Raw genomic sequence first — 25,295 nt, forward strand, 5'->3', positions numbered from 1 at the left:
ACTAGGCTGCATTTCCTCTTAATCTAAACCATCCATTTATCTTTTTCTTTTTATCTCACGGTTCGTATGGACTGCTTCTCAATGAAATAGCACAAAATGCCTGGATTATCCTTCAAAAGAGAGAAATCTCATCTTTTATCTGAAAGCTACCATTTGTTGCGAGCTAGGAAATGTCATCGGTATCTACTTGAATAAAATAAGAAAAAGAAAGAACGCCTGCGGGTCAATTTTGACGAGTCACTCGGATGCTAACCCATACCCACAAATTTGCAGGTGGGTTGGGTGGACCTGCGGGCACGGGTCGATTTTGCCAGGTCTAGTTGAGTTGAGTATTAAGAGCAAAATTACACGTCATCTTCGATAGTGTTCTAGTGAACGGTGTGCTTAATGTGGGGTGGGCCCAATCTCATCACATACTAGCTCTTGCCTAACTACGTCTCGTACCATCATTTCCATCCCTCCTTCCATTGTTTCAATCAATCCTGTCTAATCTCTGCCCTTTCTATATATGTTTGTTGATAAGGAGAGCGATAAGGAGAGCGATACGAGATAAGGACAACAGCCAAAACCCTGACAAATAATTACTCCAAATTACGCAGTTGGGGTACCCCCGAACCCGATTCCTATGACGCCCAGAAGCAGAAGTACCAAAATACTTCGATAGGGTCTATTCTCTTCTTTATTTTTCAACAGTTCTCTTCGATTAGCCTTACAATTCACATATAGAGGTTGCGTTGTCTTTGAAATCTTGATAGTTTTTTCTATCTGGGTTTTTGTTGTTTTGATCCGCAAGGGCTTTTCTGATCTGGGTTTTGAATAATCTTTTGAGTTTTGAGCATGAGGAAGAGGGAGAGAGAGAACCCATGTGGGGTTTGTGGGCATTACCACAAATACGAGGAAGGAGAGGTTTGCGGAATCTGTGGGCATCGGATTCCTGCTTCGTTCGAGAAATCGAGCACACAGAGCAGTGCTTTCCCTTCCGAGATCTTGCCGGAGTTCCTCTATTTGGGAAGCTATGATAACGCCTCAAGGGCTGAGCTTCTCAAGACTCAGGGGATTTCTAGGATTCTCAATGTAAGTTTTTTTTGTTCCAGCACTTGAATTTTTGTGATTTTCTGTTTATTTAATAGTTATGGGTGATGGGATTCCTAGGCCTCTTTGGTACACTATTTATTTTATAGGTATTAGAATGAGAAAGAGAATACAATCAGCATACAAAACACTAATCCTATCACAAGAATAGGGATACAGAATCATTCAAAAAAAAAAAAGAAAAAAGAAAAAAGAATAGGGATGCAGACCAAGAGAACAAAGACAAGACCTATCCTTAGAAGCAATATCTAAGGAAAAGTGGAAGCACAAAATATGTCAAGAACCACTAATAATCAAGGGGCCTCTTTGATTCACCCGGGAACATTGAAGAAGAATGTAATAGAGAAAAGAAGATAAATAACTCGCTTAAATTCAAGAACAGGCGAAAACTCTCCATCTTGCATTTAATGCAACTCTCGCCTTTACAAGCAATAGACGGCTATTATTTTATAACAATTTTTTTGTATTATTTTGTTAGGGCACTCGAATGTGTGTGATATACTGTTTGGTTAATGGTTATGCGTGGTAGGATTCCAGAGCCTCTCTGGTTCACCACAGAAATATCTGGTACATTGAGAAAGAAAATAACAGAGAAAAGAAGATATCTCGCCTAAAGTCGAGAGCAGGCAAAACTCTTTAACTTGCATTTAAAGGAACTCTCCCCTTTGCAAGCAATAGACGACTGTTATTTAATTACAAAAATAGATAAAATCTAGCTTAAGAAAATGTAACAAGAATATCTAGAGAAGAAAGATAAAGATAGCAAGATTTCTATCCTAAGAGATAAAGATAAATATACGAAAGAGATAAAATATGAGAAGATTTACGGGATCTTCACATTGGGTTTTTTATCTGTTTGTATTGGTTAACAGTTGTCTGTTTGAATTTGGTATCTCCAAATTTTAGTGTTGAACTGCTGGTATTGATTGGTTGAATCATCTGGAAAAAGGGACTTGCATTAGATGATACTTTTTGTGAATCAACTGCTGACATATTTGCGGTCTATTTTCTCCATTTTCTGTTAGAGGAGTGAAGTCTATATTTATCTTCTTCAATTTCAAAGTTTCTTAATGTTTTCAGCTTGAGAATTTTAGGGTTAAATGGGTCTCCTCTATTTTTGGAGAAAATGGTTTTTTTTTTCAGTCTTCTTCTGCAGTTGTATACTGGGACTTGGCATCTGAGTGTTAGAGTTAGTGGTACGCATTTAGTTAAATAATCTTGAAAGGAGAATCATGTTAATGAAAGATATTCAGATTGTAACTGCATTCAAGATTTTTGGTTTAGTTTATTATGAGTTATGTAACTTTTGCTATCTTATCAGGTTTTAGATATGCTATTGCTACGAAAGGATTTGAATCCTCATATTTTTTCTAACTTTACAGACTTCTATTTCAACATGACATCGACAACATGGTTAATTACCTCCTCCTCCCTCCTCCCTCTTCCCTCTCTTCTCTCTATTCCTGTCAATGTGGAACTTTCTTCTTATTTGTTGAAAAGTTTTTTGGATTAGGACTAACTAAAGGACTCTTTGGATCTGGATCACTTTTCGACCAATGAATTGCTCTCCAAATTTAAGTGGAGGGATATGGCTGAAAAAAAGAGTTGCTTGCCTGATGCATGAGAGAGATACGGCAAATAGCACCATAAGATAGGATTTGGTCAATCTCTTGGAACCTTGGTGGAATTTCCAATGCTATTGTGGTGGAGAGCCCTTCAATAAATTAATCATAATGAGAGAAATCAATTTCTACATAAATTATTGACGAAAGGTCTAAGTGGGAATTGGAGGGGTTGGCGTGCCTATTTGGCACGGTACCATTAAAAAAAATGATCTTTGGTATGGTTAGAGGGAGGTCTGCTTTGGTGCCGACCGCACTGAGCAAGGTGGCGCTCAATGGTGCACCCCCCCTCATGGCTATTTTAAACTCAACTTTGATGGATCCAGCATTGGCAACACGGGACCCTTAGGGAGTGGTGGTCTCCTTAGAGATGAGGAGGGGGCTATGGTTTGGGCTTTCTCTGGTCCAATTGGATCTGCTGATTCTAATGAGGCGGAGGTTAGAGCGGCTCTTTAGGGCATGAGGTCTCTTGAGTCTCATGATCTATCTAAGATAATAGTGGAGGGCGGCTCGCTTAATGCTATTGGGTGGCTGAAGGGGGTAGCAAATCCTACCCCTGGAGAGATTAGGGATCGCATTGGCAGGTCGGAGGTCATTTTTCAGCATGTTAAAAGGTCCACTAATTCAAAAGCTGATATACTTGCCAGGGATGGAGTCGCGAGGCAGTCGTTAGAGCTTTTCGATGTCCTCCCTCCATGAGAGTTCTGCTATTTGGCTTCTCATGCTTTTTCCTCACTTATTGTATCTCTCTTGGTTCAGACCTTCTCGATCGACCTTTTGTATATTACATCGCTCATTTTCACACACACACACACACATAAATACTTTACCATTAAAAAAAGGTCTAAGTGGGAATTATGCAGGCTTTGTCCCGTAGAGCGAGATACGGCAAATCCGCTTTCAAAAAACAAAATCCAAGGTTAAATGAAGGCATACTGTGCCAAATCTTAATATTATTACTAGGCACCCCAAATTTGCTTGCTTATCCACTAGACCATTTCCTTCATGCTAGATACGAGTAAATGAGTTCACATATATCACTAATGACAAGACTTTAGCCTTGATAACATGACTCTCCCCACAAGGACTTTCAAAATCAAGAATAATATTACCATTAGGACCCAACATAGTGCCACCAACAGCAACTTTTCTAACTTAAGCATTGTTTACCATTGATTCTAAACATTATAAGATCTTGCAACCACAACCTAATTTTTGCTCTTCCATGTGGCTAGATTACCCCAAACAAATGTGCAATATTCACTTGTAGATCTAGATCATTATAGGACAGCTCGTCCCCTGCATATTTCTGTATGGTTAATCTCAATGAACATCTTTTTCAAAAAATAATATTCACTTGTAGATCTACGATCAATATGCGAGCCGGATCAATCTACATCTATATTCCCTTCTACAATCATATCTCTCCTAGTGGCATATATAACACCTTTTCTATGTGCTCCTTAAGATATCACATGGTCCTTTGAACTGCTTTTTAGTGTGTAGACCGAGGTGAATGCATTAATCAGCTAACCATGCTCAGAAGTTGGAACACAGGCGATATGCCAATATCTAGGGGAGTAACTGTGAGATAAATGAGCTTCCCATCCGGTCTCTGATAGACTCGCGAGTCAGCAATCAACTCTCCCTACTTGTCGACTCCTTAAAGAATTCTGCAGGCTTTGTCCCTAGCTTACCTATTTCTTTCAATAGGTATAGTACATACTTTCGTTGTGATATGAAAATGACATGCTTTGATATGGCCACCTCAATGAGTAGGATTTGTTTGAGGGGACCGAGCTTTTTTATGTCAAATACTCATCCAAGGTAATCCTTTAGATCTTGGATCACCCTAACATCATCTGGTATAACCTATGAGTTATGACTATATCTTCAAGTATACCACTAGAAATATGGTGTTCCTTCCATCCCATTTAATGAAAACAAAGTGATTTCCATAACTTCTCTTGAACCCTATGCGTAACTAGCCTAGCCGAACCTGTCAAACCGTGTACGGTGTGGATTTTTTAGTCCATATATCTCTTTCTTCAGTCCATTCACCTTGCCCCCCCCCCCCCCCCTCTCTGATGACGAGCTAGTCTTTGTTGGCATCCTATGAAAGTACTTTGATGGACTTGATTTTGCATCTAGTGAGAAGGTTTCTTAGCAATCAATCCGATCGAATTGTGTGAACCCTTTTGCAACCAATCTGGCCATTTATCGATCAATCAACATCCATTTGGTTTATGCTTGATAGTGTACACCCATTTACATCCAATCACATGTTTACCTCTTGGCAACTCAACTAGATCCCAACTTTATTCTTCTGTAGTTCTTGCATCTCTTCAACCATTGCTCCTTTCCACTCTGGACGAACTAAGGCATTTAAAGCTTTGGTATGAATAGAAACTAAAAAAATGGATGATAAGTGAGCTCAGTAGGAGGGAGGCAAAGACTCATATGAAACACAATTAGAGATAGAGTGAGAGTTACATGATCTCTTACCCTTGCATAAGGCAATATAAGACTTGGGAGATAAAACAAGAATATGTGACATAATAAGGACAATACCTGAATCCAAGGCTTTTGATTGCTGAGGATCAGTTGAGATTGCAGCTAGTTCATTTCCTTTTTTCGAGTATAGACTTGTAGCAGTTTGACAGAATCTCTGAGGGCACATCAGTAGATGAGGATGGAGAGCCATCAACTTCAATAATTACTGGAAGAGGAATGCTGTACTTTTTTGAGGTTTAAGTTTGAAAGGTTTTTCCTAGAGATGAAAAACTAGGGAACTTTCTCATGCAAAGTTACATCCGTATCGTTTCCTTGTCCTCGAGATGACATTTTTACCCTTTTTGACAGTTGGAATAACCCAGGAAATGCGTTTGATAGCTTGAACTTCTAGCTTCATTCTACCTTGGCCGAGGATGTGAAGAACCAGATGCATCCAAATACCTTAGGACATATGGCAAATAGAGGATCTTGAGGGTTTAAAATGGACCCCATTGAGAACCTGGGAAGGCATGCGATTTTTGAAGTAAGATGTAGACATGTAGTCAAGACATCCCAGTACAACTTCAGAACATTCATTCCTAGAGCTAAAGACGTTGACATGTAGTGACTTCTAGGAGATGATGCTTTTTTCCTTTCCATGACTCCATTTTGTCGGGGAGTGTAGTGACGTGAACTTTGAAACCCAATAGGGCTCCTTAAGCTGAACTTTGTTGGTTCTAGTGTGGGGAATCTTCGACCGATCGAAGTTTGTTGGGATGGGGGGGTGTCTTCTTTCGGAGCACAACGAGACCACTAGGTAGGCATATTTGACTATCGTGGGGGTGCAAGCACTTTTAGCCAGCATTCATTTTTTAAGCCTAATGGTTCAACCCATGGCAATCTTCTAATCTTGTTTTGACGATTCCAAACACAATTTGATTCATTATGTTATACTAATGAGTTTTTTATTTAAGTTGAAGATTTTATCTATGGAACAAAGTCAAGCAGCATGGATCAATGGCATGGAGCACTTGAAGATCAAGGAAGCCATAGAGGAAAGGATCCATGGAGTTTAAGTGGAAGACTTGAAGGAGAAGACTAAATGGAAGAGCAAAACCAAGTCTTTTTGAGTTTAGATCCTAAAGTCCATCCTGTCACTTTAAATCCATAAAAGGCATCAAAAGGAACTTAAAATAATCCTAAACAAGTTAAATATATCATAAAAATCAAGTGGACTAAGTCCCATAAGTCAAAGAGGAAGAGAAAAAGGAAAAAGGCCAAAATTAGTTGACCATGGACTTTGTCCTGTGGATAATGACCTTAGGGAATTTTTAAATATTTTTTAAATTATTGTTAACATAAAGTACACTTTTATGTTTTCGTAGGGCACATGATCATCAAAATGGGATAAGAAACGAGAGAGATATGAGTTTTCGAAGTTAACTACGCAAATATGGAAAATACAGAAAACACTCTGCAGACAATGGACAGATGATGTCCAGACATCTGCCCAGGCGTCTGGGCAGACGTTTGGGAACGTAACAGCAAGTTTTTTGTCCATTTCTTCTATATAAAGGGGTTCCACCGCTCTAAACCTTTAACGCTCACTTTACACTCATTTGGATCAACCTTTGGAGTGATTTAACATCCTTATGCCTCTCTTGGATAACTGTTGAGGGATTGGATCTAGGTTTCACTTGTAAAACATTTTGAGAGAAGATTTGTGTGGGCATTCTTGTTGTAATCTGCCTTTATGAATGCTTTTCTTCTTCTTTCTTTTACTCATTGCGTTTAGCGAGTGTTGGAGACGCAGAGCCATCTTCGTTTGGCAAGTGTTGAGGTGCGGAGCCACCTCATATGGTAGCCTTAGCGGTTTGGTCTTCACCCGTGAAGAAGGCTGGATTTAGTGAAGCATCCAACGGTTTTGGTGGAGTGGATGTAGGTCCCGGGGTTTTGGACTGAACCACTATAAAAAGACTGAATGCACATCTTCTTTGCTCTCTGTCTCTTTTTCTCATCTCTTTATCTTTATTTAATCCATTTGCACTTATGCTTAATTGTTAATTCTATGTGCATTAGGCCTTCCATTTACAATTTCTCTCAATTGCTTGAATTTATTAAATGAGCAAAGTTTTTCAATGTAATGAAAATATTTTAAAGCACTAATTCACACCCCTCTTGGTTGCCTAGGTCTTGTTCACGTCATAGTGGAAGGAGACTAAAAAAACACTATTAACTAGATGATCAAGGGATCTATTATCCTTGGAGATGTGTGGATGCTATCGGAGTGATCCTGGACCGTATCAAGGGCATTCAATTTTGTTTCATCATATATTGAGATCTACAGATAACAAGGCCAACTAACTTGCTTGCTTAGAGGTTAATAGACTAGGGAGTTTTTTTTTACTTACCCCCCTTGATTGACCCTTAGCTATATTTAGTTTGTGTTTGATTTAGCTTTGTACTGACCATCTTGGTCCCCAATCTCAAGCCCTCTTGCTTTCTGATGGGCAGAAACATGAATACTTGATGACTCCACAATGTTCTTAGAGCTCGAAGATGTCTCTAGCACAACAAGTCGCTTATGGAGATTGTTAGCCTTGATCACGAAGATCCATGGAATAGTTACCTGAGGCTAATTGCGGGGTTGCGTTTTGAGTTCCACTATCAACATATGTGGAAGTGTCACCCTCAGTCATAGTAGTATGAGCACTAGGCACTCCGAATTTCTGATATAGGTGAGGTTGAAGACCCCAACACATCTCTCCCATATGCTTCTTCTTCTCACAACAACTACATCCTAATTTGTCTTTCTTTGTGGCTTTTATGCGTCCTCAATTTACTCCTTTACCGGTATTACCACCATGTCTTGCTTGACCTCTCATGTAAGAAATCAAAGCAGAGGCTCGGATTGAGATGTACCTCCTTTGGCATGGAGGAAAAAGGTGTATAGAAAGAGTAGGATTATAGTAGTTTAGTGAGGAAGGTTAATGTAGGTAACGATTACAACTAGTAAAGAAAATTTCACAATGGTTTAAAATTACAAGTTTTAGGGATTTATAGTTTCGCATAAATAAAAAAACATATTTTATTCATGTAGATTTAATGTTGAGATTTTGAACAAAGATCCACATAAGTTTCATTTGAAACTTAAGATGAGCTTTTAAGTTTTAAATACACCATTTTTTTAAGGGAGATGATTTTTTCACCCCCCTTAGGAGGGATGCACCCCCCCTTTAAAGTGAATTGGGGGCAACTTTAACGCTTTTTGACATCAAATCATGTTAAAAGGGGGGCGCATCCGTCCTGGGGGTGAAAAATCATCTCCCTTTTTTTAAATATGCTCCTTCAACATGATCAAAAGGAGAAAACACCCTTTTATGAAAAAGTATTCACCTAAATTGGAAGTATACTCATAATTAAGAGGAAACACCTAGAAAGCGTGTGTAAAGCCTGCTTCACCATGCCCTAAATTTGGGAAGCAAGAAGAACTTAGCTTCTGAAGTGAGCTTCTCATCCAACTAGGAAGTTTCTGGTAAGGGTAATTTACTGTCACACGCTGTAGATTTCAAAAAATGACAAGAAAATGCTGCCTTTTAAGAAAACTCTAAAAAATGCTATTTTATTAAAAAACATTTCTTGAGGACGAAAATGCCCCTCCAGTTAGAATTTCGATAACCCTTTCTCCTTTCTCCTTTACATTTGTCCTTTACCTTTCTGGTAAACACAGAAGTCTGTTAACCCCAGAACGCATCGTCTCCGGCAACTCTTCGCCGGTAACTCGTCTCTCTCCGACTTGCTCCTCCTTCGACTAATTGGATGAAGCTTGGTTGTAAAAGAGAAACACACAAGCTCCACAAGCTACCCCTCTAGAAAAACACATCTTCTTTGGCGGGCTAGACCTCAGTTTGTATCTTTTCGCCACAAGTTCTCGGAAATCTTCGCCAGCATCGACATTGCATTGAAGGTAGACAACTATTTTCCCATTCCCAAACTTTATACACCCCAAATTTTGAACTCGAAGCCCAAAATCTGTAATTCGACTCGAGAATAGCATAGTCGAAGCAAAAAACTGTTAGTCGAAGCCAAAACTGTTGGTATAAGGGTTTAGATATTTTGGCTTCGACTAACACCTTTTCTGCTTCGACTAATTTTTTTTGGCTTCTACTAACTTCGGCTAACATTTTTTATTTCTAGTAACTTTTTTGCCTTCGACCAAGAGATTTTTTGACATCGACTAATATATTTTTGGCTTCGACTAACACTTTTTTGGCTTCGAATAACAATGTTTCCAATAACCTTTTTTCCCTTCACCTAAGTTTTTTTTGGCTTCAACTAACATTTTTTTGGCTTCTACTAACACTTTTTTTGGTTTCGATTGACACCTTTTTTTGGCTTCGACTAACATTTTTTTGGCTTCTACTAACACTTTTTTTGGTTTCGATTGACACCTTTTTTGGCTTCGACGAAGATATTTGATTTCCAGTAGCATTTTTGCCTTCAGCCAAGAGTTTTTTTGGCTTCAACTTACATATTTTTTGGCTTCGACTAATACTTTTTTGGCTTCGAATAGTTTTTTGGCTTCGACTAAGTTTTTTAATTTCCAGTAACTTTTCCTCTTTCGGCCAAGAGTTTATTCTGGCTTCGACTAACACTTTTTTTTTTCTTTGAGTAACACTTTTTTGGCTTCGACTAATAATGTTGAATTCCAGTAACATTTTTTTCCTTCTTTTAGAGTTCTTTGACTCAGACTAAAATTTTTTTGGGCGTCAACAAACTTTTTTTTGCTTTGCCTAAGAGTTTGATAACTTCGGCTAAATTTTTTTCTTGGCTTCGAGTGACTGTTTTGGCTTTGACTAATTTTTTTTGCTTGGATTTCGGGTGAGAATTTTTTTGCCTCGACTAATTTTTCATGTATTGTCATTCTTTATTGTGATAGTGTTGTGAGTGTAAAGGGCTAAAGGGCTCTCTTGGCTTTTGTTGTGCTTTTAATGGATTTACACACCTCTCTCTCTCTCTGGTAATTTTAACGGGTTGTTGTTATAATCACTTGATATACTTTTCTTATTGAAACAACTTTATAAGTCCCACTTGATTTATCCTCACTTGAAAGATGACCAGTCGTCGAGCAAAATAAAAAAGAACAACAAAACATGGTATGAAAACAACAAAAAAGAAGCTTAAAGCCCATCGAGCAACAAGTAAAAGTACAACAGTCGCTCATACCACAACAATCAAAAGCGAGCATACAACCCTTGAGCAACAACTAAAGGAGCAACTGTCGGCGGAACCACAACAAAAAAGGAGCATCCCAACCCTCGAGTAACAACTAAAGGAGCAACTGTCGACGGAAGCGGAACAGAAATAAAAATGCATACAATCTTTTAGTGCATATTTGTCGGTTTATTGATAAAGTAATCGTCTCTTAGTAACTGATGTCCTGTTATATTTGTAGGAAATAGAAGGTGTTATGGTGAGATGTTCTCCATTCCAGTTCAACGAGGAATTAACTAACTCAAAGAAAAAGCCACATGTCGGCATTTGGACCTTTTTAAATAAGACTCCATTTTGATAGTTATTTGATAAGTTGGGAGGCATCACAGTGTACATGACACTTTTGACATGCCTAGTTAATCTCTAGGACGTTGAGAAGAATTGTTTTACTTTGGGCGAGGAGCAAGTAAGCTTTTATGCATCGAACGTGGCCTTAGCTTTAGGCCTAAGCATAAGAGGGGCAAAAATATCTTATAATAGAAGCCGTATTAAACATGTAGCGGGTTGGATGTTTGACAAACCCTCGGCTCCACGAGAGCAGATTGTAGCCAACATTCTCGGGTTGGTTGATATTGATGAGGATGAGAAGACGGAGTTGACAGTGAAGTTGTTATTATTGCTACTATTTAGTACAGTTTTGTTTAGTCAAACAGAACATAAAGTTCATCGATCCCTCTTCCACTACATTAAGAATCTCGATTACATAGGCAACTTTGCACGAGCCAATGGGCCAATGCAATATCTAGATATCACCCAGTTAGGATGGGATGGTGAATAAGTGTCTACACGGCCCTCCATCATATAATTCTCTCAAAATATCACCATAATTTTCTATTTTTCACCACTAGCATTATGTTGTATTGCGAAATATCCTTAGAGATGTTCATTCCAGATGATTCTTAATAAGAAGCCAGTTTGAAATATTGGTGATGATGTTCGCAGTTCGCATGGGAGAATTTTACTACCATTGGATCAAAGATCACACGGTGGTAAACATCACCACCTTGGACCGACCACTCGTCGAGAATAGTGCATTGGCCCATGCAAAGTTGCCTATGTTATCGAGATTCTCAAATAGGGGAAGAGGGATCGATGAACTTGATGTTCTATTTGACTAAACAGAATTGTACTAAAGAGTATCAACAATAACAACTTCACCGTCAACTCCGTTTTCTCCTCCTCATCAAAATCAACCAACTCGAGAATCTTGGCTACAATCTGCTCTCGTGAGGCCGAGGGTTTGTCAAACATCCAACCCGCTATCTGTTTAGTACGGCTTCTATTATAGGAAATCTTTGCCCCTCTTGTGCTTAGGCCCAAAGCTAAGGCCACGTCCGATGCATCAAAGGTTGCCTGCTCCTCGCCCAAAGTAAAACAATTCTTCTCAATGTCCCAGAGATTAACTAGGCATGTCAAAAGTGTCCTGTACACTGTGATGCCTCCCAACTTATCACATAACTGTCCAAATGGAATCTTATTTAAAAGGTTGAAATGCCGAACATGTAGCTTTTTCTTCAGGTTATTCCATTCCTCGTTGAACTAGAATGGAGAACATCTCACCATAACATCTTCTATTTTCTGTAAATATAACTGGACATTAGTTATTAGGTGATGATTACTTTATCAATAAACCGACAAATATGCTCTAAAAGATTGTATGCACCTTTATTTTTGTTCTGCTTCCGTCGACAGTTGCTCCTTTAGTTGTTGCTCGAGGGTTGTGATGCTCATTCTTTTTTGTTGTGATTTCCTCGACAGTTGCTCCTTCAGTTCTTGCTCTTGAGGGGTTGTATGCTCGCTTTTGGTTGTTGTGTTATGAGCGACGGTTGTTCTTTTTCTTGTTGCTCGACGGGCTTTAAGCTCATTTGTTGTCGTTTTCGTACCATGCTTTGTTGTTCATTTTGTTTTTGCTCGACGACCGGCCATCTTTCAAGTGAGGATAAATCAAGTGGGACTTATAAAGCTGTTTCAATAAGAAAAGTATATCAAGTGATTACAACATCAACCAATCAAAATTAGCATAGAAAGAGAGATAGAGAGAAATGTGTAAATCATTAAAAGCACAACAAAAGCCAAAAGAGCCCTTTAGTCCTTTACACTCACAACACTATCACAATACATAATGACAATAAATGAAAAATTAGTCGAGGCAAAAAAATTCTCACCCGAAGTCCAAGCCAAAACAGTCAGTCGAAGCTCAAAAAGTGTTAGTCGAAGCCAAAACATTCAGTCGAAGCCAAGAAAAAATTCAGTCGAAGCCATAAAAACTCTTAGGCGAAGAAAAGAAAAAGTTAGTCGACGCCCAAAAAAATGTTAGTCGAAGTAAAAAACTCTTAAAGAAGGAAAAAAATGTTACTGGAATTTAACATTATTAGTTGAATCCAAAAAAGTATTACTCAAAGCAAAAAAAGTGTTAGTCGAAGCCAAAGATATGTAAGTCGAAGCCAAAAAACTCTTCGCCGAAGCCAAAAATGCTACTAGAAATAAAAAATCTTTGTCGAAGCCAAAAAGTGTTAGTCGAAGCCAAAAAAATATTAGTCGAAGCCAAAAAAACTCTTTGGGAAGGGGAAAAAAAGCTATTGGAAACATTGTTATTCGAAGCCAAAAAAGTGTTAGTCGAAGCCAAAAATATATTAGTCGATGCCAAAAAATCTCTTGGCCGAAGGCAAAAAAGTTACTAGAAATAAAAAAATGTTAGCCGAAGCCAAAAAGAGTTAGTAGAAGCCAAAAAAAATTAGTTGAAGCAGAAAAGGTATTAGTCGAAGCTAAAATATCTAAACCCTTATACCAACAGTTTTGGCTTCGAGTAACAGTTTTTTTGCTTCGACTATGCTATTCTCGAGTCGAATTACAGATTTTGGGCTTCGAGTTCTAAAATTTGGGGTGTATAAAGTTTGGGAATGGGAAAATAGTTGTCTACCTTCAATGCAATGTAAATGCCGGCGAAGATTTTCTGAGAACTTATCGCGAAAAGATACGAACTGAGGTCTAGCCCGCCGGAGAAAATATGTTTTCGTTTCTCTTTTACAACCAAGCTTCATCAAATTAGTCGAAGGAGGAGCAAGTCGAAGAGAGACGAGTTACCGGCAAAGAGTTGCCGGAGACGATGCGTTCTAGGGTTTGCTGACTTCTGTTTTCACTAGAAAGGTAAAGGACAAAGGTAAAAGGAGAAAGGCTATTAAAATTCTAACTGGAGGGGCATTTTCGTCCTCAAAAAATGCTTTTTTAATAAAATAGCATTTTTTTTAGAGTTTTCTTAAAAGGCAGCATTTCTTGTCATCTTTTTGAAATCTGCAGCGTATGACAGTAAATTACCCTTCTGGTAACTATGGTCTATGGGTAGGAGTTTGGTGGATATGTTTCCTTGATTCTTTAGAGCTGTTACAAAGGGCTTGGCAAGCATTGCCAAATGTTTAGTTCAGCTGGTTGTAGGGCACATGATAGTGTCTTGGACTTGGGAGACATATGATTTTTGTGAAGTAACGTATTGGAAGAGTTTTTGCAGTTACATCTGATTGTGACGGCGTCTTCATTTTTTGGAAGGTAGGTGAGGAATGTGTTGCATTGAATGAGAATACGTTGGAGGGTTTTTAATTCTCTATCTATATAAATGAGTATTGTTCCTAATACCATGTTTAAGTTATGCCACCATTAACATTCTTATCATATGCTTAGGAAACAGTGAAGCACCGATATGGTACTTTCAAATTAATGAAGCCTTGAATTTAATATTTTTATGGGGAATCTAGAGTTTAGTGGCTTATCATATGAAGTCGTGCTAGCACAACCATGTTGTTTTGCAAAACAACTCATATTCCTATAGTGATGAATTATGATATGGAGAAGTCAACATTTCTCTCTTTCTATCTCTCTGCACACATGTGTGTGTGTGTGAGAGAGTGAGAGAGAGAGAGTGTGTGTGTACGATGACATTTTCTTTTATAGAATATGTTCTCAATTAATTTAGAAAAGTTCTGAATTCATTTTTGTTAGTTTCAGAAATTGTAGGAATGTTTGCTATGCTTGAGAATGTTTTGTCTCCTCTCTATTCAACAACCATGAAGCCATTTGGCTTCTTGTCAACAAAGATGAAGCCATTTGGCTTTCAACACTTGTCGTATTCTATGTATCATCCTGTTTGCCATCGATATGGAATCTTGACCATCGCCTAGTGCCATAGCTTTCATGTGGCTTTCTCTGTATGGAAGAAATATTTACCGATAATCAATTATTGACATGGTAAATCTATCCTAAAATGTGTAAATTTTGCTTATAATTGTTTGAGAATTCATTACATAATTTTATAAGGTTTTGTGTTCATTCTAAAGGATATTCAGAGCTAGGTTGCTTGGCAAATTTTGGTGCAGATTGGAGTGAGATTGTATATTTGGCACCTCATTATCTGTCTGTCTGTATTTGTCATACATCATAGTCCTACTTTTGGGCTCTTTTTGGTTGTATGTTTCTGCCTATCTTTTAATAAGTCTCCCTCCTCAACTTTTTGAAAAAAAAATAAATTAGAAACCAGGTACTACATCTGCAGTAATCAACTCCTTTCACTTAATGAAAGTCACTTATTACAAAAATAGTATGGGGTGTGAGGATATTTATTTTCGCATGCCCTATTATAAAATGATATTTTCTTTTCATTTATTGAGTTGTAGTTATGTCTTTTTCTACCATTTTAAAAAAAAAGTTTTGCCTTTTTATGTCTTTTTTCATAATGAATAACCAATGTTAGATCTACAAATTGTACCAATTTTTTGGACTATTTGATATAATTATAATTTCATGATCTCATCCCCATAAGCTGCATGTTACTCTTTAAATGGTTTTCCATTAATTTCTTGCACTTCTTTAACAATTCTTATGATGCTGGCTATTGGTTCAGGAACTTGGCCATTATTTTCTCTCTTTCTTATGACTCTGAGGAAGTTTATTGCTTTTGTTTTTGTGTATTTAAGACGGAAAAAGTTGCTCTGTCTATAAAGTGTTTTGATTTGCTTCTCTCTGTCTGTTTTTGGGGAATATGCAGACTGTACCTGCTTGTCAAAATCTGTACAAGAATTCTTTCACTTATCATTGCCTCCAGGAAGAGAGAAGTTTACCATTTGATGATGCAATTCAGTTTTTAGGTATGTCCATTATATTATGTAGATAGTTTCTGTCGTGAATTAATGTTTATTAGCTCTTAAGATTTCTTTTGTTTATCTGTGTGCGTGTGCATGCTCATGCATGAGTTCAGTTTGTTCATCTATGATTAGGCTCTGGGGCTTATGATTTTTGTTTGAGATACTTGTACCATTTACTATTCTTTTTTAGTAACTGGTTAAAATCTGTACTCAAATCATGACATTTTATCCTATGACAAACATGAACAGTGTTAATTGTACCTATTTGTTAATTGTTATAAAAGGATGGGTAAGGAAATAAAAGCAGAAATGACCAATGTCTGAGAACTAGAAGATAGTGTGTCCCATTTAAGCTCAAGGAAACTTGCCCCACAGGTGAAGGGGCCATATGTTTGGACATAATTGTATGATGTTTAATACACGTCAATTAAGTCCCTTTCCAGATCGATGATAACAAGTGGCATTTTGGGGACCGTGGCTCTTACAAGGATCGGTTCCCTTGGCCTGTTTAAGATGAAGGTTGTTTCTATGGAGCATAGACGCATTTTATGTTGTGCTGATGAGGAATCCAACGTTCATCTTTCATCTATTGCAGCATTGCGAGAAAGATCTAGTTCTATGTTCTCAGTTGTTTTGGCATGTGCTAGTTTTCTCATATTCTTTTGGGTTCCTAATGTAGCACAAATGATGCTTGCATCTCGATTAAGAGATTGTATACCTTGGAACATGATTCCTTTTCTGTGTTAGGTGTTTGTTTGGTCTTGGTCTCTTAGGTGAAATTTAAAGGATGAAGAGGTTTTGTCTCTATTTTCCAGGAGGATAGGATGGTGTGGGCTTGTGATTCATATTGCTTCTTTTCAATCAAGTCCCTTTTCATATCAATGGTGGTATTTTTGGGCATCATATGGCGATCCCCAACACCCTCTAGGGTACAAGCTTTTGTTGGACCTTGGCTCTTAAAGAGATTAATTCCCTTTATCTAGTTAAGATGAAGGCCATATTAGGTTGTGCTGATGGGGGATCTGACAATCATCATTCATCTGCTATAGTGTTGCAAGAAGGATCTGGTACTCTATCCTTGGCTAGATTGACACGCCCTTGTTTTTCCTCATTCTTTCGGTTTTAATGGGGCCATACGCACATATGGTGCTTCCAGCTTTCTTGAAGAGGTTTTGCACGTAGGAACATGAACCCTTGTCCAGTGACTTGGGCCCTTTGTAAAGAAAGATACCGAAGGATGCTTGTGGATATGTTCGTCATGGAGGGGAAGATCTTGTTCAACATAAAGATGATGCTCTTCTCTTGGGTGATTGTATTGGATGACTTTTTTCCAAGGAAATTCGGCTCTTGATATCTATGGGAAGTGGAGTGAAATTATCTTTGGGCAGAAACCTGAAGCCGAGAGTTATACAGGGTTGACCTCCATTGAATGATAAATTAAGTTGAACTTTGGTGGGTGCTGTTTTAGGTTATCCAGGTCTAGTGGGCATTGGTGGCATCTTTAGATATGACAAGAGAGGCAGTATGTTTTTTTGAACCAGTTGGACCAATGGATTAAAACAGATTAAAGCAAAACTTTTACTACTTTTAACTAGATCACAGATCTTTGCTGTTGAGAGGAAGGGCAATTTGTGGGCAGAAGGTGGTCCCACGGACTCGATTGTACGCTTTGCGGGTTCAGGTCCTTGGAGATTGGCTCATTGCATGGAAATTTTTTTAGGTTTTTGTAGAGAACTGAATCTCTCATTTGTTTTCATGTTCCGATACAGAGGCCAAGCAGGCATAATTTCTTTTTTCTTTAATAATATAACCAACTCATTAAATTCTTTGTAGATGTATGCAGAATTTGGCATGCTTTTTGTTTGATACTGTTTCTTATTGGGCACATAGTGTAGTTTGACATGTTTTGTTTGTGCAGAGCAATGTGAAAAGGACAAGGCACATGTTCTTGTCCACTGCATGTCAGGAAAAAATAGGTTTGGATTACTGCAAAAATAACATAGAATATAGTCTAGATTTCTCAATATTATGGTCGCTAGACTTATTATTTGTTAATCATTTAACAGGTCACCCGCTATTGTAATAGCTTACCTGATGAAAAGCAAAGGATGGAGGCTTGCACAAAGTTCCCAATGGGTAAAGGAAAGGAGGCCATCAGTGGAACTATCTGCAGGTCTGTATTGGCCCTGATATATTCTAGCAATTTTTCTCTGATCTACTGTATTTGCAATGTATTTTGAATTGGCATTAAGCATTAAAAAATTATTTCTTTTTATTAACAAAGAGAATTTGTGAAAGGCAAAAGAAAATACAAACATGATGTACTTAGCTACCTCAAAAAAAGGTGGAAGAGATTCTTAAATTCATATTTAAGGCAGAGAAGCAGCAGTTGGTGATGTATTAAAAATAAAATTTGCCTTTCTATGAGTAATGGAAGCAAAATATATCATAGTAAAAAATTCTGAGTTCTAATAAAAAATACCAACAATCCTTCATAGAGATGAAAATTATCTATCTGTTCAGCACATGTCATCAAGAAGAATCTCCTCTGCTGCTTACTAAAAAATAATATGGAAGGTGACAGAGACTTCTCTATGCTCTACTAAAAGGCTGCTTACATTTGCATGGGCAATAATAATACTTACCACCGTCGTTTCTTTTTGTTTCAGAGGGCCGGCTTGTCTCTCCTTCCCTTGTATTCTTTTTCCTTTCCATTTCAATAATGTTGGCCTTTCCAAAAAAAAAGTCTTTTTTTTTGGCAGAAACGATAAGAATAATACTTGCAACAAGGATAATTGTCCCTGCTTATCATTTCTCCTACCCTTAACCAGTTCATAATCTCTATAAGCGAGGTTCCTCTATAAGTGAGGTACCTGTTCATCACAATTGAGCTAAAAATACACTACAAAACATGGAAAAACTATTTCTATGCAACCATTTAGGCCATCTTTCTAATCACGTCAGGAGCTAGAATCCAACCCCCGAAAAGATCCGGTTCTTTCATTCCTCTGCACGCCCTATTTTGTAAAAAATAATTTGCAGTCACCTAGACCATGATCTCTCATTTCCATGGTAGGATAGCAACTGGGGTAAAGGTTGCTGAGGGAAGTGAATCTTGCTTTTCCTCTTCTTATTCTCCTTTTTTTTGGGTTTGAGCTAGCAGCCTTAGGTATTGTTAGTGGATCATTATGATGCTGTATAGTGTTGCTTTGCAATCTACAAAAGCCAATATGGTAGTGCATTGGTACACTATTGTGATTGTTTCAAATTATTAAGGTAGGTCATTGATCATAAGTATGTGTTAATTATCATGAATTCAAGCTTAATGCTCCAGCTCTGCACATAGTGTGGCTTTTATAACAAATTCGAGTTGCCACATACCAACAAGGTTTTGAATTTCGGTTTTTGTCGGCTCTGAAATGGCAGCATTTCGGTTTCAGTTGGAAATTTCGCCGGAAATCTTGTAAAATCACGGAAACATATTCAAATGATGAAATTTTAAGATGAAACTTCGGAAAATGCTAGAATAAGCTCAAATACATACTTAGAAACTATCACATAAGCAAGAAAGCCATCCATAATGGCCTAATTACATTGAACAACTAGTGACATGCGATGTTGCACATGTCTAGAACAATAAAGTAGATAAAGAAGGACAATGTAATGAAGTATAAGAAAGTACAATGACCGATCATATCCCTCTAAGGACCCCAACCCTATGTCAATACAACACAGAGTTATGAGGTGGTATGGGTCCCATTCTGATTTGACATCCCATGCATAAGATACAGTTACTTTTCTTTCAAGTCCAATGATGCTGCCACATATGCAAATGATGAAATTTTTGGATGAAACTTTGGGAATGCTAGAATAAGCACAAACACAGACTTAGAAATCACCACATAAGCAAGAAGGCACATGTTTGGAACAATAAAGTAGATAAAAAAGTACAATGTAATTAAGTATACAAAAGTACAACGACCAACCATCCCTCTAAGGACCACAACCCCATGCTGATTTGACATCCCATGCATAAGATGCAGTTACTTTGGTCTGGAGTCCAATGGTGGTGCCTGCCGCATATCATTCTCTGCATTAATGAAATGAATTGAAATGCAAAATAAATGCTTAGGTTTAGAAATTTGAAATTCCTATGACTCTTCAGATTGGCATGAAAAGTGAGTTCACCTTTGATCCAATTAGGATGACCCACAAAGCATGTTGACAAACATAAAACTCAACTCAACTCAACAAAGCCTTTGTCCCACTAGTTGGGGTCGGCTAAAAGAATCCTTTCGAAAAATTTCATGAAGAAGGTTGACAAACATAAAACGATCTTAAATATTTTTCTACCTTTGCAATTGGCATTGGCACCACTAGTTGCACCATTTACATCCCAATGACAATTTATCTATAAATACAACTAATCAAATGTTGAAAAACAGGGCCTTAGTAAAAACTGAAAAAAGTTTTAAACTAAAAGACAGGGCTTGATAAAAACAAATCAAAGATATAAGGCTTGGAAAAAGACCAAATTTTTTAGGGTTTTCCAAAAAAATTCCAACTTTTAGGTATGTTATTCTATTACTTCTATTTACAACAGATTAGGGCAGTTTTTTTTTTCTTTTTTCTTTTTTTTTTTGAGAAAAACAGCTTTATACACCATAAATCGGATTATCTTTTCAATTTTTTTGTTGCTTCGACCATTTCTGTCGAAATTTCGACCAAAATAATAAAGTTGAATGAATCCATTGAGTTGTCGTTTCGGTGGGGACGGAAACAGAAACATTTTGGTCGTTTCGTGTAAATTTTGTTTGAAAATTAAAATAATGGCTGGTAGGAGCTCTCAGACGTGGAAAAAAGTGAAAAGAAAGGATGAATAAAAGTGGGAAATGGGGCGACAAATTAATCCAGCCGCGAGGCTGAGTAGTAGGGAAAATGGTACGGGGGTAGAAAAGAAGAGGAAAATTGGAGAAAGGCATAGTGGGAAAGAGAGCATGTCGGCTGCAGGTTGGCCGAGAGGGAGAGAGGGAGAAAGTAAAGGAAAAGAAGATGAAAAGAAAGAAAGAAAGAGAAGGGAAGAGGGAGAGAATCGAAGAAAAGAGGAGTTGTAGCTCACCATTGTGGGGGAGAGGAAGTAAAGAAAAAGGAAGCTCGGAGAGAAAACAAAGAATGGGGAGGGGACTTGTCTGCTGCCCAAACCGAGAGAGGAGGGAAGGAGGCTGAAGAGTTGAAGAGAGGAGAGAGGAAGAGAGGGGCACACTTTTGATGTAGAGAGAGAGTTGACCTTGAGTCTCACTAGGTGATGCAGGACAGGTGCAAAAAAGATCACTACTCATGCAGCTTTGATGCCAAATTGGTTTGGGATAAATAAGGGAAGACAACTGGATAGTAGCACTGATAACAATGGACGCAGGTCGGGTACAGAAAGATAGCAAGTCATGCAGTTTTCGTAACACATGTTGTAGGACTAATGGGGAAGGTGGACAACATTAGTAACTGGTCTAGATAATTGAAAAGGAGCCGACCATTGGATTTTTACAAATTTTGGATATGGGCTATTATTGGTCAATAGGATGAAAATTTGCATGTATCAAGTCGATCAGACCTTGGGACTTGAGAGTCAGGCAGGATTCACAGCTCTGTTAAAAAATCAGAAATCAATGGTCTAGATCCGATCTCAGCTTCAGATCCTACTGTTGGATCAGTCTAAAATTTTAGTATGGAAGAAAAATCAAAGAAAGAAAAGAAACCCCAAATTTAGGTTCAAATCCATTCATTGGATTAATGGCTATGATCACACTAAAGGTTCTTGATAGTTGTCAAGGACATTGGACAAGTGTCAAGGATAGGTTGACAGGTTACGGATATGTTGACCGGTGTCAAGGATATGTTGACATGTACAATCAAGGACTGATCAAACAAATCTGGAGACTTGATGCTGGACAGAATTTTATAAATTTGTAAATGAACATAAACAGATATAGAAGCATATCAGTTACAGAATTGTAACAGATCTGAAGTAATCTGTAACAGATGAAATCTGCAGCATATTGTAATTGTAAGATCTGTAATTGGCTTATGGGCAGTTATGCATAGGGATTAAAGCTGGGTAGGTGAGGCTAATTTCTGAAGAGATATGGCAGATTCTTGATGGTAAATATTGGTTAAATCTCAGGGAAATTACGACTAGAGTGTTTGATAGAAATTTATAGGATGAAGTAGCTTCAATGAGTGTGGTTTTATAAGGCTCAAGGTTAGAAATTAACTGGTTAGGTCTGGTATTAATGGATTCTGGGTTAAAAGACAGGTTTTTAGGTGATCGCATAAGTGAAGGAATATTGGAGAAATGTCTTAGGGTAGCAGGTTGCAAGGTGGGCTGTGGGCTTTAGGTATAGGTAGGGAATCTAAAAGAGATGGGTTTGGGGGTCTGGTCTTGTTCTAGGCTAATTTCTGGGTAGATTAATGGTTGCTAAGGGTTCGGTAGTAGAAAAGGGAGCACCAGGTAGGATAGAAGAATTGAGTACAGGTTGTAGGCTAGCAAGCAGTGGCGGAGCCAGGATTTATGCATAAGGGGGGCAAGCTTATGTAGGCTTATACATAAGGGGGGCAGGCCTTCAAATTTTAAAAGGGGCTGGGCCCAATCGAGTTGGGCCTATTAAGGATTTGGCCCAACTCAACAGGGCAACTGCCCCCCTTATGCTACATGTAGCTCCGCCCCTGCTAGCAAGAAAACAAAGAACCTAAACAAAAGAAGAGCAAGAGCACTTACAAAATTAAGGGGTTTCTCCTGAGCAATAGTAGATAACCAGATAGGGAGAAAATCAATATCATTCATAAAGTGTGTAAAAATTGGTCCAAAGGTTTCTATTTGAAGATTAAGTCAGACCCTCTTGGGATTGAAAAATGAAAACTAACCCTAAAAGACATTCAAGTCCTTCTCTAGTTGCTTGAACAAAAATAGAAACTAGTCTAAATTCAAGACTTAATAACTCATACTAAAACAATAATAACTACGACTTCTCATGAGACTTGGACTCACCTATCCAAACCCTACGAAAAATTTAAGCGGGCCTCATGTGGGATTAAGTGACATAATGTCACAGGGCCTTTAATGTTGAGTCCAATATTGATATTGGCACCCAAGGCATAAAGACACAAAAATACATATTGCTAAAAGACACTCACTTCTAATATTGACATCCTTTACTTGTATGGCCAAAAATGATAATGGCACCCAAAAATTTGTAAGGGTCCAGGGATGGTCCTCCATCACTAAGGTTCTCTTGGACATCATACCATAGAATATGATGCATCACACTTCAGATATACATCACACCATAGGATACAAAGCATAAAACTTCAGAAATATCATCACACCTAATCAACATATGAAGCCATCAAATTTTACTCTTACTCACCTCTTTTTAGGGCCAATAGGCCTTTCATATTTATAGGGTATGCAAGTCATACGAAAGTTAAAAAAAAAGAGACTCTTATTCCTTGTTGCAAAACAACTCCTAGTCTAATTAGACCCCTATTATACTTAAACTACTAAGACGAACTCTTGAAATAAAACTGTTATATGGACTCTTCCTACTACAAGTAAACTAAGACTCTTCAAATCCACTAGGACTCCTAACTCATCGTGGAAACTAACGCACTTCAAGTTCCACACGCACAATGACTTATGTCGCAATGTGTGCTCTTTTGGTCACTTAACTGCTTCAGTGATTGATTATAAATGACTTAAATGCCGCTATCACTTAAGATTTTTGTAATAAACATGTGTGCTCTATTTTAAACATCTACAACTTAAGGAAACCAAGTGATATTGGTGAGAAAAAACTGTAGTACCCCTCCTATAACTTAATGGACTTAAAAGATACCTAAAGGTCACTTAAACATTAGAATGTGGGCCCTGAGATTGTCCCCATCAGCACGTTTGACATTTCACTGTCCAATTTGAGGGTGAGTAGTGAAAGATAGTTGAGTTTATGATTTATTTTCATATTCTATGATGTAACTTATGTCAAGGACAATTTATCATGTTGTATTATTTCAGTTGAGTTAATAAAATAGGGCTTGCCCCATTAGGAGACCTCATTCCATGAACTCTCACCTCTTCCTCTCCTCATCTTTCTCTCCTTCCCTATTTCTCGTTTTTCTACCATTTTCTTCTGAGTTTGATTGTCTGCAAAGGCATGACACAATACATGTATAAATAAAATATTGTAAAGTTTAACTAGCAATAACTTGGAAGATACAATTAATAATATATTTGATTATAGCATCTATAAAAGTCACATTTTCAAACTTAATAGTTGGAAATATTTGACCTAACAAACAACAAGCATGATAGATAATTTCAAGATAATGACATGTTTGAAAGATGATGGTTCTTCTGGCCAGGAAAGTATCTATGAAGTGTCCTGCATAGAAACACATCTTGGACCTCCACAAGTATATATGGGTATCATAGCAAATAATGGCTTTTTGAGCACGTCTCTCTCGAGTTGTTTTTATCTTCGATTGGCTGCATCACCCTAGATATGTCCAAAATGGCATTATTACCCTAAAAGTTGTGAAGAGTAGATGTTAAGATATTCACTTTTCTATCCCATTTAGAGGGCTTAAAACTTCCTCATTATGGATCAAATTGTTGCTAGGTATTAAATGTTGAAGGTGATCCACTCACATGTTCCTGTAATGCTTAACATTCGGAAAAAAAATGCTTCTATAATGCTTCGACCTGCATGTCTAACTTGTCCATTTATGAATTGTAGCTGTCTACCAGCAGTTGCAGGAGTTCGAGCAGAAAATCTTCGGATCAAACGAGTTAAACCCAATACCGGTTTTCCCTCCATCTAATCCTCCATCGTTCGGATTTGGGTTTTCATCAATTAATACTGAACCTCTTCCAGCTTTCAATCAGCCATCTTCAACCTCTATCTTCGAGCGTGCCAGCCTAAACATCTCCCCACATGAATTTACCTTTGGAGCTTCCAAGAACGAGAATAAAGTTACCGACAGTTCTTACAGTATCACCCCTCCAAATGGGACCGACGCTCCAATGGATAGCTCCTAAGTTCTTCATACATTTATCGGAATGAAGTTGATTGGATCTCGAAACAAGATTCCTGTGGTTTATATCTGAATCTGGATATAAAGCTGGAATGCTCGCTGCCGGTTATCAGATTCGAATGCTCAAGAGTACACTTGCAAAAATGGGTATGTTTTCGCATGGTATTTGGACTCATTTTCTGAAGTGTGACTTCTCTGCTGTCACCAATAATTTCTTTTTCATATGAGATGATGATTATACCCCAGAATTTTCAATCTCTTTTCTTTTCTCAAGTTTGATTTATGGGTCTTGTTGGAGATTCTGATTTACTGTAAATATACCCTCCACCCATGCTTTTAGCATCAACTTAAATCTCTGTACAAATATTATTGGGTCTTTAGATGTTGTGAGACTTTGAATGATTGGCTTTCCTGCATATCAGTTTTTGGTTGTTTGGGGAGCAAATGCATTGGTTGGCCTCAGCAAAATGATTTTTTTGAGATTTCTCTTTGTGATCCAGATTCTTCATCTGGTTGGATATACTGTGGATGGGACCATGGATGCCCCAAAAATCTCAGCCATTTGATGATGCTTACTGCGCCAACGGACGGTCGAAAT

At 37.9% G+C, this 25,295-nt stretch overlaps 1 protein-coding gene across 1 annotated transcript; it reads left to right on the forward strand.

The window, feature by feature from the left end:
- The first annotated feature begins 487 nt into the window (after nucleotides 1-487).
- LOC143849502 (protein-tyrosine-phosphatase IBR5-like) lies at nucleotides 488-25,115 on the forward strand. The gene is made up of 5 exons (XM_077358547.1): nucleotides 488-1,074; nucleotides 15,517-15,616; nucleotides 17,532-17,589; nucleotides 17,680-17,786; nucleotides 24,400-25,115. The coding sequence occupies exons 1-5, from the start codon at nucleotides 838-840 to the stop codon at nucleotides 24,699-24,701; spliced, it is 804 nt and encodes a 267-aa protein (XP_077214662.1). The 5' UTR covers nucleotides 488-837; the 3' UTR covers nucleotides 24,702-25,115.
- The last annotated feature ends 180 nt before the right edge of the window (nucleotides 25,116-25,295 follow it).

This window comes from Tasmannia lanceolata, unplaced genomic scaffold, assembly GCF_043159265.1.
Source record: "Tasmannia lanceolata isolate RefF3 unplaced genomic scaffold, GAP_Taslan_0.1 ptg000018l, whole genome shotgun sequence".
NCBI lineage: Eukaryota > Viridiplantae > Streptophyta > Magnoliopsida > Canellales > Winteraceae > Tasmannia > Tasmannia lanceolata.